The sequence below is a fragment of the Onychostruthus taczanowskii genome, unplaced genomic scaffold (assembly GCF_017590055.1).
Source record: "Onychostruthus taczanowskii isolate IOZ18803 unplaced genomic scaffold, ASM1759005v1 scaffold74, whole genome shotgun sequence".
Taxonomy (NCBI): domain Eukaryota; kingdom Metazoa; phylum Chordata; class Aves; order Passeriformes; family Passeridae; genus Onychostruthus; species Onychostruthus taczanowskii.
In genome coordinates, this window is record NW_024505229.1 from 1432252 (window position 1) to 1451405 (window position 19154).

Genomic DNA, 19154 nt, shown 5'->3' on the forward strand with positions numbered 1-19154 from the left:
GCCCAAGTGAGCACCCCCTGACAGGCTCAAGACACACCTGGGGAGAAAATGGGTGTCTCCATATGGACAGAGCTGTGAAGTTTTACACCCTGATGCTTAAACTGGCTATAAAATACCATCCTTGGTTTGTTCTGCAGCATCAGCAAACTGCTGAGTCTGAAATCAAGAAGATCTGTGCAATTCCATGATAGAAACAAACTCGGTGCTGTGTGCCTTTTTGCTTCGTGTCACAGCTGCTCAGGCACAGGAATGAAAAAATCCATCTACCAGCGTCCTGGAAGTGGATTGTTATTGTACTATCAGCACCCACATCTTGTCCAGATGTACCCGTAGGGAATATAAAATAAATACCAACACCAAGGAAAAAATAATCACAAGCTGCTGATGCAGAGAAACCAAACATAGCAGGAGTTTGTACAGAAAGCGCCACACAGCCTCCCTCACTCTGAACAGCGCAGGAGCTGCGTGTGCTCTGATGCTCTGAGACACTTTTACCTCATGTGTGCTGAATTTCAGTCTTTTTCTGGAAAGAGCTTCCATACGTGTGGCTGACGAATCAGGAAAAATAGAAAATTCAGATATATATATATATATGTGTGTGTGTATATAAAAATATATATGTACACACATCATCTAGGCTGTGAAATGATTCACAGCACTGCACAAAGAGAAAACATTGGCTATTTTTGCTGCCTTTCCTACAGTGTATTAATTCCCAGATCCTCATCCAGACCAAAACTTTGAGAGCTCAGGATTCCAAGAAATACCAGTCCCTGATGGTGGAGGCAGGATTTGTTCTGGAGGCAAGTCTGCAGCTTCAGGATTGTGGAGAATTCCATCATGGATTGCTTTGAGCTCGTGGACGATTTCTTGATGGTTGTGTTATTTGTAGTACCCAGTAAAGCCACACTCCTTAAACTACCCAAGTACAAATCAGGACAGAAAGACAACCAAAAAAACCACCAAAACCTGCAAAAGTTTACATGGAACAAGCATTACCTCTTACTCATCCTATTTATGTCTATTCCTGGACCATAAATGTTTTGTGTGAGTTTGAATTCCCTACCTGAGCCCCAAGGAATGGGATGGGTGCCCTGAGCATTTCTCCCCTCTGGGCTGCATCACAGCTGCTCTGAGTGTGAATCCTGATGTGCTTTACCTTAAACAGGAGCCATAAAACACCTCCTGTTCCCTTTGATCATGCAGTTTAGTTTTGTAAAGCTGTAATAAGACATTTAATCATAGAATCACAGGATGGTTTGGGTTGGAAGGAACCTTGTAAATCACCTCATTCCACCCCCTGCCATGGGCAGTGACACCTTCCACCAGACCAAGTTGCCCAGACCCCCATCTAACCTTGCCTTGATGCTAAGGCTGAGAAAAATCTGTGAAATATGAGGAAAGACTTGGTTTTTAATATTGAATAAATAGCTGCATTTTAAAATTATGGGGAAAAAAACCCAAACCACAATCACAACAAAACAACAAACCCCCCACCCACCACTGGTGAACCATGACAGCAAAGTGTTCAGGAGCACATTTGTACCATCAAATTTTGCTCAGGTCTCTCAGGGAGTGCAGCAGCCACTGCAAATTTGGGATAAGTGAAATCTCCAGGCAGCACCAGACACAAAATGTGACATCCACACCCGAAGAAGCCAGCCCTGCACAGTGCCTGGGAGCCATCTGTTGTTCCTGATATCCTGGAGGATTTTGTTTTTCCACAAAATTACTGAGCCCAGCAAATCCAGCAGGAGCTCCAGGCAAAGCTCCCTGGCTGCCTGTGGGTTTTTGACTCGAAGGGATGGGATGGGAAGGATAAACATCACCCAGAGGTTTTTGCAACTTCTCTTTCCCTTCCCAGCCTCCTGTACAGGTCATTTATTTTCTGTTGTAGCTCCGAGGTGGAAACACAGATCGCTGCTGGGGTGAATAAACAGGTCCTATCTTACTCAATAATAAATAAGGTTGTACCAGCAGCAGAGCTTCCTCAGAGATTTGCCTAAATGTATTCTCACCAAAGCTGAGAGCACAGAGGTTCCACTTTGCTATCCTTTGAGCTAAATCTTGGAATTGTGCCCAGGAAACTCAGTGTCAAACATTCATAAGAAAACTCAAGAACCTGGACTTTTTGCAAATACCTCTTTGTTGGTACAAAGGAAATCATTGCAATGCAGAATCTCTCACTGCTGGGAATTGCTGCGTGACAGGGAAGATTTTTTTAAAGATATTTCCACCCATTCCAAGGAGTTTTATAGGCTGCATGTCTCTGCCAGCACACCAGGCTCATTAATGGGAACCATAAGAAATAATCAATTATCCTTTCAGAAAACCTGTTGCCAGCTTGAGAAAGATCCTGGTTCCTGTCACTCCTTGCAGGGCTGGCATTCATAACGTATTTGACAGGATTCACAGATACTTTTATGCATGACCTCCTACTCCTTCCTCTGACAGCTGACACAGAGCACGAGTGGAAGGGATCAGGATTTTACAGAAAGTTTTTAAGCATCTGCCTGCTTAGAATATTGGGTTGTTTGAAGATGACACTGAATTCTCCAAGATTTTTTGTGACTTATTAAACTTAAATATCAATTGGACAGAGTTGACCTTCATTGATTTAATGAGCTTTCTCTTATGAATTTGAAAATTTCTAAGACCTGTTACTTTCTAAAAAATACCTTGTATTGAAAATGCTACACTTTAAATGTCCTTTAACTTACAAGAAACTGTAAAAACAAGATAATTCCTCACCTAACAGAAAATGTCCCAGGGCCAGAGGCTGCTTTGGTTTTCCAGGCACAGGTGGAGGTAAGGCCAGTTCCCCCAAAAGGACACCTCAGCCCAGGGGAAGAATGAGCTCCTTGCTTGATATTATCCTCCTTTTTCAAGGTTTGGATCCAAGGTTTGGGGAAGAGAAGGAAAAGAGGGATGTGCCTGCATCCAGCAGTGAGGAAGGGCTCTGTCTAATGCAGGAACAGCTCAGATCCCAACTGCTCACAAGGGAGACTCACATCATCATTCTGAGCAATGTCCCACCCGGGGAAAAACACAACAAGAATTATGGTTTTGTTCTGTTTGCCTCTTAAAAATTCACAGTGATTTGCCACTTTGTTATCAGGTAGGTGCTGTGGTACAAGTGCAGAGCACTCCAGCCCTTCCTCACCCCAGTCCCGTGGAACTCAGTGCTGCTCCCTCATCCTCACCCAGTTCCCTTGGGAGACACAGGGGAAACTGGAAAATTGGTCTTATTACAGCTTGTAATTGAAAAGATAAAGCTTAAAAGAAGAAGGTTACAAACACAAATTAACACGGCTGTTTTCCAGCCTGAATGCCTCTGGGAGCTAGTGCTGCTTCCCCCAGGAACCTTCGGCTGGAAAACGCTTTTGGCTGCAGGGCAGCAGTGACAGAGCTCCCTCCTGAGCAGTGAGGAACAGGGATGGACATGGACACTGACAGGATCCACCCCTGGAAGTGCTCAAAGCCAGGCCAAGACTTTGAGCAACCTGGTCTAGTGGGAGGTGTCCCTACCCATGGCAGGGATTTGGGACCAGATGATCTTTAAGGTTCATTCCAACCCCTCAATATTCCATGATTCTGTGAGTCTGTGATCTATCTGCTTGAGCTGATATGTTTAGGATAAGCCATCGAGCTTGTGCATTTATTATATACCTATTTTATATCCCAGTTGTTACCAAAACACCACAGGAAAGTCCTGAAGCTGACAGCAATGGGGACACCAAGAGCACAAACAAGACAGGATTCCCTCAATGTCACCCAAAACGAATCCCATTTCTCCTTTGACTTGACTTTTTGGTTTGTGTTTTTACTGATTTTGTAACACCCAAACCCCTTGCTACTGAACCACACCAAAAAGTTCAAACCTGCAACATTACCAAGGTCACTACTTCCTACTGCCTTTAAATCAAAGACAAACAGCCCAGGGCAGGACAAAGGAACAGTGGTTTACAGTTTAAAACTGTGAAGCTAAAAGCAAACTGAGGAAAGGGCAAACACTCCTTGGTTAACCCAACCCTTCCCACCACGGTGTCCGTGGATCAGAGAGCAGCTCCTCAGCACAACCCCCTTTTGTTTCATCCTGGATGGGAGCTAATGAAGAGATATGGTCCAACTGCCTTTCAGCTTGATGTCCCTGCTGACTTCCTAATGCCTAAACTGAGTTACCAAAGGGGATAATTAGCAAAAGTCCAACCCAAAAGCGATTAATAATAGGACAAAGTCATGATTAGAGCAGTCTATTAACTGCAAGACAATAGTGGTCTAATTGTGACAACATTGACTTTTACTGCTGTGAAGTAGCTTGTGCTGTCATTAAAGAGATTCATGGATAACTCCGAGTTTAATGTGCAGAGTTATATTTAATATCCCGAGATGTAATTTAGCTTTCCTTCCACCCACTCCCCACAGAGAAAACACAACATGGTTGATGGCTCTCTCAGCACTCCAGCAGCCATTAGTCATTCCAGCTACCTGTTGCATTTAAACAAAGTTGGAATGGCATGAGTGGAAGTTGGAGAGGCTGGAAATTCTCAGTGAGGTGCAGTGTGGGACCAGGGTGATGCCACCAGCCCCCAGGACCTGGCTGTCCCCTTCCTCTCTTGTCACCTGTGAGGGCACAGACACTTCCTCAGGCCCTGGAGCCCCTCACCAAGGCAGAGGTGACACTGACTGACTTTCTGCCACCTTCTGCCAGGCACAGCCACCAGCCTGACCCTGCCAAGAACCCAGGGACATCTTCCTTGTCAGAGGTTCTTCCTCCTAATCTCTCCGGTGGTTCATGGAAAATCTGGACATCAGGGAGAGCTTGGGATCCCTTCAGCTGTAAAAGCAGCTCCTGGCTGTTCTGAGCTGCAGCCTGGGGCATGGAACATCCTCCCACAGCCAATGCCCCTGGCAGGGCAGCTCCAGGAGCTGGCAGAGCCCAGAGCAGGGTGATGGTGATCACCTCGCTCACACTGGCTGGGTGACTGCCCCCCCAGTGCCACACAGCAAGCACCACTCACACCAGCCCAGCAGATACTCCCAGGCTTCTCTGTCCATTTTCTGCTAGGTTTTTCTCTTGCAGGAGTGTTTGTGAGGATATGTTGTTCTGTTTCTGCAGGGCTTTGCAGGGAGCACGCACTCAAGTGATGGATTGGTACAAGAGGTGCTGCTGGAGGAGAGCAGCAGCTCTGGGGCTACAACAGACCACGTGAGGCTCCCACCAACTGCTGATCTCATTTTCTCTCGATTGAGGAGCATCAGAAATGTAAACCTGATTAGCTGAGGGCTGGAAATTGGGCACGGGGAGCTGTGGTGGGTCTCAGAGGTGAGGGCAGGGGGGAGCACAGGGCAGCAGCTGCAGAGGAGGAGGAAGGGTTCCATTAAACTCCAGCCACAGAGATGTTTATTTAGCAAAGCTGCTCAGCTTTGGAGGAAGGAACAGGGACTGGATGGAATGGAAATCAAATATTAGAACCCCACAGCAGCATCCAGCAGCACCACAGAGACAAGAGGGAATGTCCCCTTTGGGGATACAGCACGAAGCAAACCCTGAGGGGCAGCAGGGAAGGCAGCAGCAAGCAGAGCCCTTTGCACAGGGATTGTGGAAAGGAAGCTGGCTGGCTGATAAATCCTGGGATGCTGCACTGGGGGAGAGGTGAGCTGCAGTGCAGCAGTCCTCAGCCAGCTCCTCATCCCCCTCCAAGCCTGCCATGGCCTTGGGAATGGCAGCAGAGCAAATGGCACAGTACAGATCAGACTGTCCTTGTCCCCACAGCCCCAGTTCCTGCAGCAGCAGGCTCTGTGCTCCCAGATCTCACAGTCTGTGGGCACTGGGGGCTGCACTGGGCATGGCAGTGGCAGGGAAGCACTGCAAGCCCACTCTCTGATTGTCCCTCTTTGCTGGGGTTGTGTCCAATGTGCCTGTCCCCTACTGATGGCTTTGTTGTCACATTTCAGGCCCCCTCACTGCCATTTGGCTGCCATTTGAAACTTCATCAAGTTCTTGATTTGCTGGTGGTGTTCTCCAGGCAGGCAGGAGCTACAGGAATATGCCCTGAAATATTCCTGAGCTAGACGAGTCATTAGGAGCTGTCACTTCAAAGTCTGGCTGCCGTCAATTGGCTCTTCACAGGCAGCCTGGCAGCGGGAGCGCTGCTCCAACAGCAGAGCCGGGTCCTGGCGAGGGGAAAATATTCCATCAGCTTCTCAGCAGATGTTAAAGGGCCAGGTCAGGACACAGTTCTGGGTGGGGCAGAGCTGCTGCTGCCCCTCAGATGTTAGCTCATGCTGTGGGAGGTGAGAGGGGCTGCAGAGACCCCCTGCAGCAGCACGCCCCTGCCCGTGGATCACTGCAGGTCCCAGGGTGGCAAACACGGCTTTTTGGGCCCTCACAGCTCCTGCTGTGAGTGGTGCCAGCAGCAGGAGCCGGTGTCAGCTGTGGATGCCCTGCTCAGAGCAGCCAGAGCCCTGCTGCTGCTCGGGCTCCCCTGGGGACAGGACCCAGGCGAGGGCAGTGCTGCACCCAGAGCCTGGCGAGAGGGAGATGGAATCACAGGAGGGCTTGGCACCGTGACCCATCCAGAACAGAATTACAGAATATCCTGAGCTGGAAGGGAACCATAGGCATCATCCAGTCCATCCCCTGGCCCTGCACAAACACCCCAAAATCCCACCCTGGGCATCCCTGGCAGTGATATCCAAACTCTCCTGGAGCTCTGGCAGCTTCAGGGCTGTGCCCATTCCCTGGGCAGCCTGGGCAGTGCTCAGCACTCTCTGAGGGAAGAACCTTTCCCAAAATCCAGCCTAAACTCCTCTGGTACAGCTCCAGCCCTTCCCTCAGGTCCTGTCCCACAAACCAGGTTGTTTTAGTCCCTTGGCAGTGAAAGTAAAAACCACTGGTTGTTCCTCTCTCAGCTGGCCAGGGCTGCACAACGGTATGAAACATCCAGGGAGACCCTGACAGAATCCCCCCCTCCCAGCACACTCCCAGCACCACAGGACAGGTTTCTCCAGGTGAAGGCAACCAATTCCAGCTGCTCTGGACATGGCCAAGCCTTTTTTTGTTATTCCATACCAACCACAATAATTCCACAGAAGGCAGCACAGGGAATGGGATTGAAAGCAAGTTCTCACAGTTTGCTGAGCACTTTCACACTCATCTCACCACACAGAGCTCAGTGGCAAAGGTCCCTCTCAAAGCAGAGGGCTGGGAATGCTGAGGAGGGGAATGTTCTGAGAGGAGACATTCAGAGAATCATGGAATCATGGACTGGTTTGGGTTGGAAGGGACTTTAAAGCTCATCTCCTTCCACCTCCTGCCATGGGAAGGAACACCTTCCACCTTCCAGGTTGCTCCAAGGCCCATCCAGCCAGAGTGTCCCTGGAAGGTAAAATGAGATTTTTCCTGTTGCTGTGTTTTTCCAGTCCCTGGACACTGAGTCCTGCACTATCAGCTCCCACCAGCTTCCTCCTGCCAGCATAGGCTCCCCAGGAACCCTGACAGAGCTCATCTCCTGCACACACTCAGCCATGAAATGGATCTTGGGAAGGTCAGGACGGGAATGCTCCAACTGGCTGTGCCAAAGTTTCAGTTAGACAGCAAAAAACTTCTTAAAAATTAATTTGCTGCTACCACAGGGTTCCTGCCATGCAAGAGCTTATCAGAATGCAAACTATAAGCTTCAAAGGGGAGGATGAATCAGAAGCTATTTTGAGAGTAATTATATAAGACTACAAAACTCAAACCATCTCATTATTGCACGTTGAGGATGGAGACAACCCCTCATATGGAGACCTCGCAGGGATCCAGTGTTTCCAGTGGCTGATCCATGCCCAGGAGCAAACAGCAGCCTCATCCCTCCCAGCCAGGCAGAATTTGCTTCACCGAGCAAGGCCAGGGCTTTCCTCACCACTGGCTGTGTTTCTTGTGAGGATGTGGTTCTGCAGCTGGGAAAGGAGCTGCAACAGGAGACAACTTCATCCAAAGTGGTTTCCTTTAACTGCTGAATAATTTAGAATATCCTGAGGGGGAAGGGACCCACCAGGATCATCCAATCCATCCCCTGCCCTGCACAGACACCCCAAAATCCCACCCTGGGCATCTCTGGAGTGATGGCAAAATTCTCCTGGAGCTCTGGCAGCTTCAGGGCTGTGCCCATTCCCTGGGGAGCCTGGGCAGTGCCCAGCAGCCCCTGGGGAAAGAACCTGTCCCAAAATCCAACCTAAACTCCCCGGCACAGCTCCAGCCCTTCTCTTGGGTGCTGTCAGTGGTCACAGAGATTTCTCTGAGAGTTTGCTGTCCTGGATAGCAGCTCTCAGCTCGTTAGTGCAAATACTTGCAAATTCCCCAATTTTATAAACTCCAAGTTATAATGAAGGAGAAAATGCTTAAACCATAAATCTGCACATGGAATAAAGTTCTATTCCAACATCCCCAGCCACAGCCTCGAGGCTTTCCCATGTCAGCCTGGCGCCTGGGGCACCTCACAGCTGGGAGAGGATGAGCTCCTGGGACACCCCCGAGCTGTCACCTGCACTGTGCCCTGCCTGCAAGCAGCAAAGAAAGTTGTTTTTATGCTTGTCTACTTATCCAGGCTGCAGCTGAAGCTTCTGCTGTGTGCTATAGATACATATTATAATACTGGCTTTTTGCAAATATTAAAATGGATTTTATATGTGTGATGTTAAAGTAACTTTGTTATAAAGATATAGTTTTTATTTCTGTTGTTAATTAAGCTTAGTGAAATAGCTGATATGTGTGTGCTGGTGTTAAAATGCCTGCTTGGATGGGATAACATCCAATGAACACAGGATGAGCACACCTGTGCAGATTTGCCAACCATCAGCACTCCCTGTCTGAAGGCAGTGAGGACCAAGGACCAAAAACTGGAGGTGATAAGAATGGACTAAAACCACAACCAAAAAAATCCACATGCTAAGAAAAGGTTGATCCAAGGAGGAGCCAGGCTAAACAATTCTTGGAACATGTAAACTAGTTTGGGGAAAAGTTTGCTATGCATAAGGGTCCATGAATATGCAACAGGCGGATGTAATTAAAAGGTATTTAAGGGGTATCCCCAAAGACAACAGGGTGCTCTTGGCTGAGTGCCAACCCTAAAAACCTTTGCTCCATGGTCCTCATTTCCCATTGTCCTTTATTAAACTTTTTACATTTTCACAGGAGAGTGAAGTTGTTTTTCATGTGTGTCTTGGCCCGGAGGAGGCAGCACAGAGATGTGGGTGATACCAGTGCTGTCCCCATCTCCACTGCATCCAGTCCCTGGGTGGGGTCTGTCACACCTCATGGGCTGATTAGACGAGTGCATTAGACAGAGAAAAGACACTGTCACACCCTTTGTCACCTGGTGCTCTTCAGTTCATGGTTTGGTCCTTCCTTCACCAGGGAACAGACAGCAAATGCTCTCAGACATGGGAGTGGGAGCTGCTCCAGGCCCCAGGGGAGTTTAAAAACCAGAGGGAAATCTGAACAGAGTAATTCAGAGGGACCCATCAAAGGTGATTTTCAAATGCAGAGTCAACTGTGAGGACTTCACGTCCCTATGTGAATATGTAACCAAAAAAAAATCAACACGTACAAAAACCAGAATCACTAAGGCTGGAAAATGCCTCTAAGATCATTGAGTCCAACCAAACAGAAGTGCAGAATGCACCAAAGAAAGGGATGTGAGGTGAGAGTTTGGTGGCCTCGAGCTTGTGCTTTTCCCACTGAAACAGAATGGAGAAAGAGTTAATTGCCCAAAAAGAAGGCAAAAATGCTGAATAGCTGAGGAGCACTGCGTGGCTCTCCAGGCAGGAAGAGCCTCCAGCATGGCAACCAGAACAGAGCTCTGAAACCCCACAGAAGCTGCATCTCTGCAAGGCTGCAACTCCAAATCTGAGTATCCAACGTCCCAGGTTCCCTCCTGGACCCCGACTCTGGTCATGGACAGCCCTCAGCCCATCCTCAGCCTCATCTCCCCAGATGGACCTGGAGACAAAACTCTCCTCTCCCACCACCAGCCACAAAGCCCACTGCTGACTGTGGGCTTCACACGGTGCTGAGAGAGACCAGGGACAAGAACTGACCCCCAGTGAAGTGGCTGGGTTGGAGGAGACCCATCACAGGCTCCTAAAGACAAAACATGTTTGGTTTTCAGCCATTATTGACCGATTTGGGTTTTCCCTCCAGGCTGCAGATGTGTCACTGAAACTTCTGCTGGCGTGTGCAGCCCAAAGGGGAACTTTGTGCTGTCAGAAACACAGCATTTCTGTTATCAAAAGTGACAAAAAAAAGAGGAAAAAAAAAAACTTTTCCAAGCCGAAGGAAACATTCCCTGGTGATTTATGTCACTTTGTGACTTAATCAGCTGCTCTCTAGAGCATTATAAATGTGATAGGAAGAATTGTCATTGCTTTCTGCCTAACTGATGACAAGCTAATGAACTATTATAAGCCACAGTGAATGCAATTATGGCACAAGGCTGTGTGCTAATCCCATGACATTTTATCACAATATGCTGTAGCAACATCTGTAAACAACCCAGTGGTGCTGAACACACACAGTGGCTAGGGCTGGGGTTAAATCCCTGCTGAGCATCCTCATCCCCCGGGCTGTGACCCTGCACAGGCTGAGCCCTGTGTGCCAGGGGAGCCTGGCTGAGGCTGCTCAGCACGGGAGAAGCCTCTGATCCAGAGCTGGAGCTGAGCAGAGCCAGGCAGAGAGGAAACCATGGGAATCCAGACACTTCTGGGATGCAGAAATCCAACTGCGTTTCAGGATGCAAAACAGAACAAGTAAAAGCTTTTCACTCTCTCTCCGTCTCCCTTGAGCAACCAAAAAACCCTGGAACTTGAAATTTCCTTTTAAAAACTTGATCAAAGCTTTGTCTGCTGTGAGACACCAGGTTCAGCTGTGCCTCTGTGCCCAGACTCTCCACCCTGGAGCTGCCACCTCGCTGCCCCTCACTTCCTACAGTGGGATCCAATTTTGGGGAAGGCTTCCCTGTGTCTCCCTCTCAGACCCCATTTTGGTTCAAAACCTCACTAAAACCAGGCTGCCTTGAAAAGATCTCAGAGCAGAGCTTGGCAGGGAGCAGACCTGGGGTCTCTCCCCATCCCAGTGCTGGAAGTCTCCCACCCTGGGATCCAGGCTCCACGAGAGGACATAGTCTGGGGACCAAAAATACCTCATCCAGAGTGGGCAGAAGACCCCAAGCTTGGGATAAGGCAGCCCTGAAAAGCTTCCCAGAGGCTTTCCTGAGTGCCCCCTGCCCAGGACGTGGAGCCCCTCCATCAGCAGGGGCTCCTTGAGCTCCTGAGACGTTCTGGACAAATTTATTGCCTGGACCTGCCCCATGGGACACCCAAAACTGGAGGTGCAGGATCCTTCCAGAACAGCCCTGGCTCCAGGTGCTGCAAAGGCTGGGTGATGCCCTGGAGCTGCCAACTGGAGCCACCTAGACCCAAACCAGCCACACAAACCTACAGCAGTCCCTCTTCCTCTGTGCCTCTCAAGCAGCACAGAAGGGGCAGAGCAGCTCTGGCAAACCCAGAGCTGGGTTCACATGGAGCAGCCAGGAAGGACTCGCCTGCCTGGAGCCCCCACAGGGTACAGGGACCCTGCATTGAAATGCAGAGGTTTGGAACAGAGCATTTCTTTGTTCAAGCTGCCCTGAGTGAGGAGGGAACTTCCTCCCCATGGCTCTGCTCCTGCTATCAGCAGCTGCTGCTGCTGCTTCCATTAGCTTGGAGCAAAGACAGGGATCTTGAGCCCCTCCAATGTGCTGCAGTGAGCAGGCTGGGCTGCCTGATCCTACTCATTGATTAAATGGATTCTGAGATGCCCTTTTCCAACAGCTCCTACCACTCCATCCTCTGCAGCTCAGGATTCTTTCAGCATGAGCATTTTGACCAGAGCTCAGATTCAGAGCTGGGATGAAACAACTCCAAGTAAATGCTCACCAGCATCCAGGAGATGAAGTGCTGCATCTGGAGAGAGAAACTGAGGAGGTGGCACCTCACACTGTGCCACACAACTGTATTCATTTCTTTACAGCAGCTACAAATGCACAGAAAATCAGATTATTACAACACCAGGGGCTAGAATTCCTGGGCAATCATTATTCCAAACGGTCCAGGGCCGTGTACCTCAAGGATGGTTTGGAGAGGGCTGGTGTGAAGGGAGCTCCTGGCGTGCTGCCTTCAGGCTTCGCTGCACAGTTTGCTGTGATGTTGTCAAACATGAACCTGCTACAGCACAACAAACTGAACTAAACAGAGAGACACCCTCAGTCAGCAGCTGCGGCTCCGCCGCGCGCAGGGCTCCCCGCAGGAGAACTTTCTTTTTTCCCCCAGGCAGGGAAAATGTACATTTAATAGACAATCACTCCAAAAATCTCCTCCCTGACCCTCCAGGATGCCATTTTGCAAGGTACAAATATAATTAAAGACAATACATGGCAGAGGGACTTAATTGCATCTCTCCCCAACAACTGCCAGGGCGATTGCTCTGTCAAGGAGTCCGCTGGATGGAAACACTCACAGACAAGATCCCTGATTTTCCAGCACACAGATGGGAAGGGGAAATATAGATTGTCATCTTTGAAAGAGAAACAGCAAATATTAAAGGTAGAAAAAGCTGCTTAACCAAGATGAGATGGAAACGTGGGGTCCTGAGAAAGAATACTCGATTGTAGCTGGAAATGTGAGCAGTGAGAAGAAACAGTTATGAAAAACAAGGGTAGTGGAGGCTACAGTTAAATAAAACAATTGGATCAGACACGAGCCCCGTTCTGGGTCTGGTTTATCCCTGCACAATGAACACATGGGAGAGGATCCGGCTGCCAGGAGCACACGGCGAGTGCAGCAACTCCAGCACAGCCAGGATGCCGAGCAACAAACACCTGCAAACCCAGGAACACCAAACACCTTCCCGGAGCCATCCCAAAAAACCGCGGGGAAGATCGGGCTGTGCCCTGGTTTGAACCAGCTGAAAGCACACGCTGCCTCTCGGTGCAACGCCGGGAGAATTCTGAGAGCAAGGGGGGAAATGTTTCAACAGCAAAGGCGTTTTGCTGAAATTGTTTTCATTTAAATTAGGAAAACATGCTTCATATTACGAAAAGAAAAGGCAAAGAATGATTAAAGTAACTTGAGAGACGTGGACTTACCAGAGCGGCGGCAGCTCCTCAGCGCGGTCCCTGCTCGAGCATCAATTAGCGGCGGCAGCAATCCCGCTGCTGTTTCTATGGAGTTGGGGATGCTGAGCCCTGACTATGCATGAGGCTGCTGCAGCTGCATCGGAGCAGGCTCCGGGTCCGCACGCATCCACAAACAGCAGCAGCCTCCCTGCTCTGCCTCGGGAATGAAGCGAGCAGCGGCAATTAGGCGGCTGCAAAGCTGCGCCTATGCAGAGAGGTGCTCACAGAACACGCACACTCCACTCAGCTCCAGAGGGGCATTTTATTTACCAGGAGCATCACAGAGCATAGCCAGAGGCAGCTGGAGAGGCACGGATCCACACACAATGCACGAGCAGAGACACATGTCTGGAGACAGGCGATTTAATCCGGTTTTTCCTCGATTTACTCGGCCGGTTTCAACCTTATTTCAACGCAGTTGTACAAACCTTCCTCTGACAGCAAGGTTTGAACCTGATACCTCCAGGATCTCAGCCTGGTTTACTTGGGCTAAAGAACAAATCTGCTGCACGTAGCTCTGGCTGGCTCTTTCCTGGGAGGAAAGGCAAGATCCATTTTGCAAGTGCATTACTCTGTGATAAAAAAGATATTTGCCCCAAGGAGCTGCTCCTCACATGCTGGGCCTCTGGAAACTCAAGCTTCAGTGATTAATATTAGCTTTGCCTGGGTGGCTTGGAGCATGTTTACTGTTATATTGACTTAAAATGCACTTGAATGGCAATTCAGAAAATTGTGCTATTACGCCTAGTGAGTAAATTCAAGACATGCCCATATTTCACAGGTAGTGGCTGAAGGCATCCCATAACCATGAATGAGGGTGTCATCAGTTCTCCCATTAGTCAAGCTAATCTATCAGATGATAGTTGTTTCTTTTCCCCCCAGAAAATACTCCAGAACCAATTTCTCAATAAAAAAAGATCTTTCTGCACCAACGTTCCACGATGAAAAATCCTCTATTGCCCAGAAATTCCCTTTTTTCTGCCTGCAGCAAGAACATTTCTGTGCTTGGTTTAACATTTTAATAGTCTTTGCCAAGTGCCAGGAGGGTGTTCAGCGCTGTACAAGCTGTACTGCCTGCACCAGGACCTTCAAAAAGAGCAGTTCACACAAGGGGCAAAGCAGTAAATGTGCTCTGAATTATCGGGGGTTGGAACACAGGCGAGCTGACACCGTGTGCTGGGGAGCACGGATTACCAGGAGGTCTCTCTGGCTCTGTGCCTTCCCCAGCTGTCCTGTTCCCTCCTCTCACCCCAGCATTCTCCTCCTGCAGCAGGAAAGCACAGGACATTTTGCCGGGGTGGGTCAGTGCACGAGAGAGGGTTTGAGGAGGGGTCTCACCACGCTGAGATGAGCAGGGTTTGCTGGGGACAACCTGCAGTCCCTCTGCACATCAGCCTCTGCCTCCTGCCCTGGTTCCACTGGGCAGCAAAGCTTCATACAAATGGATCATTAAGGCAAAAAAAAAACCCCAACTTGTTTGGTTGTTTAAAGAAAGCTACAGCACAGAAGAGCTGAAGGTAGAAATCAAACCCAGAGGCTTTCTCCTGGATGTGCTTTGATCCCAGGATAAATTCCTTCCTGTAGCCAGGCACCATCCTTTAAACCAACATCACCAGATGCTTGTTCCAGAATCATGGAATCCCAGACTGGTTTGGGTGGGAAGGAGCTTGAAATCATCCAGTGCCACCCCTGCCATGGCAGGGACACCTTCCACTGTCCCTGGGTGCTCCAAACTCTGTCCAACCTGGCCTGGGATCCAGGGGCAGCCACAGCTGCTCTGGGCAGTGCCAGGGCCTGCCCACCCTCCCAGGGAGGAATTCCTGCCCAATATCCCATCTAAACCTACTCTCTTTAGTAACTCTCTTCAGCCCTGCAGGATCATTTCAGGATGAGTAGAGCTTCCCTTTTCTCCCACAGGCTCTCCTGGGACGGGCTGGCAGCCTCTGTCCCAGCCAGGCTCTGTGAAGCAGGGGGAGCAGGACCCAGCTCAGGGGGGCTCAGAGCACGCTGTGGGGAACCCCAGAAGCTCCTGAGCTGGGAGGGACCCAGCAGGACCACTCAAGCCCAGTTCCTGGGCCTGCACAGCGCCCTGTGTCCCAAAGAGCCTGGAGCCTGCTGCAGCTCCACTCCATGGGCAGAGGGGATGGGAAGAGGGGACAGATCACTGTCCCCACGGTCCTGTGGGGTCCTGACTCCCCTGCTCCACAGCCAAGGACTTTGCCCTTCAGTACAGCTGCACCACAAACCCTCTCAGCTACACCCAAGAGCTCTCACTGCCCCTCCAGGGCACAGAAAGGATCCTCTGAAGGGCCATCACCTGTGGTAAATGCTGTCCCCACAGCACGGGTGACACTGCCAGCATCCCTGCCTGGCAGGGAAGAGAGCGATCAGATAGAGGCGGCTCCGGGGGAGGACTGGAGACAGGCACAACAAAGGGATGCTGCAGCTCGCTCCCTCTCGGGCCAGCCAGGAGATCAGCTCTATTCCTGGCACTGCCACGGGCCCAACTGCAGGAGAGCTCCCCCTCACAGCCCCCTGGCAGCGGCACCAAAACCTTCCCCAGCCAAAATCCTCATTTTTCTGACAGGTTTGGCTGCGGGCGAGGCAGCAGCCTGCAATGCTCCTCTGTTGGGTGTGCACAGAGAAATGCTGCAGCTCAGCTGCTCTTGTTGGCTGTGAGGAGGAGATTCAGCTGTTACATAACCACGGAGTAGAGGTGCATCCACTCCATCCACAGCAGCCCTTTCAGCCACTCAGTCCAGAATGGTTGAAAAAACATTAAATCGCCGCACAAGAACTTACTGTTACATAAACTATACAGTAATGTTTTTATATTCACAGGTTTTTTCCACTCTTGGATGCAGTTCAAGAAGGCTGATGATACCTGGCTCCACACATTCCCTGAAGATACTGCTCCCCATCCACACATGAACCAGCAGAAAAGACCAAACTGAACCAGCAGAAAAGACCAAGCTGCCCCTGTGCTGAGCTGTGCAGGAGCAGCCTGGCTCCAGCTTTGGCAGTGCTTCCTTCAACCTGAACTCCAGCAGGACACTCCACAAGCCAAGCTGGTGCAGCCAGCAGTTAATAGATTTATCCAGGAGGCAACAAACTGCCCGAGAAGCTGGAGACACCATATGAAGATGACAAATAAGGCCAGTTTGACTCCATCAAATTTGGCCTTTGGCTGCTGGGGCGGTGCTGCCCACATGGGGACACTCCAGCAGGAGCCAGGGCTCCTCTGCCCTGCTCCTGACACAGCACCTGCCTGGTGCCATCTGCTCACCTCCACACAGCCCCACCTGCCCCTGCCTGCCTTTGTGAGGATGGCTTTGCTGGGTCTGAGCATGGGACCGCAGCCAGCCCAGAGCAAATCTGCTCCATGTGAGACTTCAGGATAAAATGGACAAAGCATCAATGCAGATAATTAGATAAACATCCAGACACTGATGGGGAAGGCATCGTACCTCTGTGACTGTGTTAGTAAACACTTGATGCAAACAGATTTTTCCCCCTTGCTGGAGCAGCTTTACAGCCAGGAACTGAGAAATATTGGTACATGTCAGGCCCAAACTGTGTCCTCTGCGCTGTCTAGACATAAAAATGGGCCCAGTCGTGCAGAGCAGAGACAACAGCCCTGGCTGCTCATGCAGCCAGCCCAGCTCGCCTGGGGCACTGGGGCTGGTGTTCAAACCACAGCTCAGAGCACACAGACATTCCCCCTGCTAAAGGCAGATGATGATGATGTGATCCTGACATGAACATGAGGTCCTGGACAGGCTGCACAAACAAATGCAGATCTGTCATATCAGGGTGGACAGAACAAGAGCAGTGTGGAGTATTTCTGCTGCAGAGTCAGGAAAATGTTAATTTTAGTGCAAGGTAAAGAATCCCAAATTGATGCAGTAAGTTTGCAAGCTGTTTGCTCTATTTGCAATAGCTGCACAGGATGTGTGTGTAAGGACACAACCAGCCGTGGTAAGAGGCCTCCTGAACAGGCAGGTATAAAACAAACTCATTTAAAGAGGAGAATTAAGTTATAGACAAAGTAGGATGTGGGAGGAGGTGGATTTGCCTGGAGCTATCAGCAAAACCGTGCTGGAAGCACCACTGCAAATCAACGACTGGCAGAATCCTGGTGTCCTGTGCTGGGGGTGCCAGCTGCATCCCAGCATGAGATCCTGGCAGAGAGGGGCAGGAGAAAGGAAGGGAAGGTGACTCAGAAAGCCTGGGACGGGGATTGATGGGCAGCTGTGCTGCACAGTGTGCTCAGAAGAGGAGAAGAGTTTGTGAAAACTCATGGTGTAAAAAACACTGAAATCCACTGGATTTACAGATCATTACCTACAGGAACCTCAGAAGAAGGCCTCTATGAAAATGTTGGAATATACAAACATCTTTGAGCAGGTTACCAATAATTCTAAAAGCTTTGAGATTTGGGGTTTTGCTCCTCAGCACATGAGCCTGGGCTCCAAGTGCCCCTGCCAATGTCTTCTGAAGTGACAGCAGGAGATCTCTGGGGTGAGCAGCTGTGAGAACAGGTGTAGGGAAAATTCCCCACTTTGCAAACAGAGCTGGCCCTTTGCTCCTGGAGCAGAATTCCTGCTCCTGACTCATCCCTGGCACACCAGAGTCCCTCCCTGGCTCAACAACCTGACCAGGAACAACTCAGGCAATTCTCAGGGAAGGTAGAACACACACATGAAAGTGCACCAAGATCCCTTACTGATGAACAGAAATCCATGCAATCCATGGGATTCCCTCCATTTCTCAAACACCAACCAGTTCCTGCCACCCCAGTGGCTTCAGTAGGCTTTTTACTGCTTTTTGTTGGTTTGGTTTTGTTTCATACAGGACAGGAGTCTTGTGTGTTTGAAAAAGGAACTTTCACAGGAACTTTATCCCAGCTGTCCCCCCATGCAGCCATCCCATTCCACATCAACAGGTGAGGCAGGACTTGACCCAAAACTTCACCATGGAACATGTGGAAAGGAAAGAACCCTCCCAGAGGGGTGCCAGAACCAACCCCTGGGTCTAACACGGGCCTCCCAAACATTTACCTCCCCTGCAGGGGATGGATGTCCCTCCTGCCTTCCACGAGCACCCTCCAGCAGACGGGAGCAGGGGCCGTACCTGGCTCGGAGATAATCAGGCTCTGGTCAGAAGGCAGCAGGAGGAACTCCCTGCAGGTGTCCAGGTCCAAGCTGGGCAGGCTTTTCTTCTGGCACAGCTCGGTGAGGATGCTGATGGCCCTGCGACAGCGGCCATCCTCCCTGGGACCGCTCATCGCCCCGTCCGCATCCTCGGCTCCCTCTGCTCTCTAGGAAACTCTCACCAGGAGGAGAGGCTGGGCTCGGGGCTCAGCACAGGAGCAGCTTCACTCCAGTTCCATCCTCTGGCGTGGCAGCACCTGCTGGGACACGCGGAGCCGCTGCTCGGAGCCGGAGCCCGCAGCCCCCGGTGCCTCATCGCCTCTGAGATCACAGCTCTGTTTACTGCCAAGGCTGCTCCAGACAAAGAACCTCCTACCAAACTCAGTTTCGTGCCCTCCACACGAGACGCATTAAAGCTGCAGCCCAGATAATTCCTTTTAACCCTTTCGCTGCTGCCCTCTCTCCAGGTGCGGAGTTCATCGTCCCAGCCCTGGATTTTGCAAATAAAATGAGTGGTGAAACCTCCTGGCTGAGGACAGCACATCAGCAGAGAGGAGGTACCGAAGTGCTCCCACAAACACTGCACAAACTACTCACAACTGCCAAAGGCAGCAGAAGAAAAGCTGCGGGTTTTATTGATTTGTTTGTGCTGTCCTAACACACCAGGCTGCAGGTGGCAATAGAGATTGAGAACGCCATTCTAGTCCATAATTAGATTTTTTTCCCTTTTACTTTCTGCAGTATTTTTTTATTCCTGTTGCAATTTAGCAGGCAGGTCATGCCACATGACAGAGCATATATT

The 19154-nt window shown here is 50.2% G+C and overlaps 1 protein-coding gene across 1 annotated transcript in view; it reads right to left on the reverse strand.

Moving 5' to 3' along the window:
• SYT6 (synaptotagmin 6) overlaps nt 1-18486 on the reverse strand; it is a 35296-nt gene extending 16810 nt beyond the window's left edge. The window contains exon 1 of the mRNA XM_041422773.1: nt 18333-18486. Coding sequence (XP_041278707.1) covers nt 18333-18486 — 154 coding nt within the window. The remainder of the gene's footprint in view (nt 1-18332) is intronic.
• Between the last annotated feature and the right edge of the window lie 668 nt (nt 18487-19154).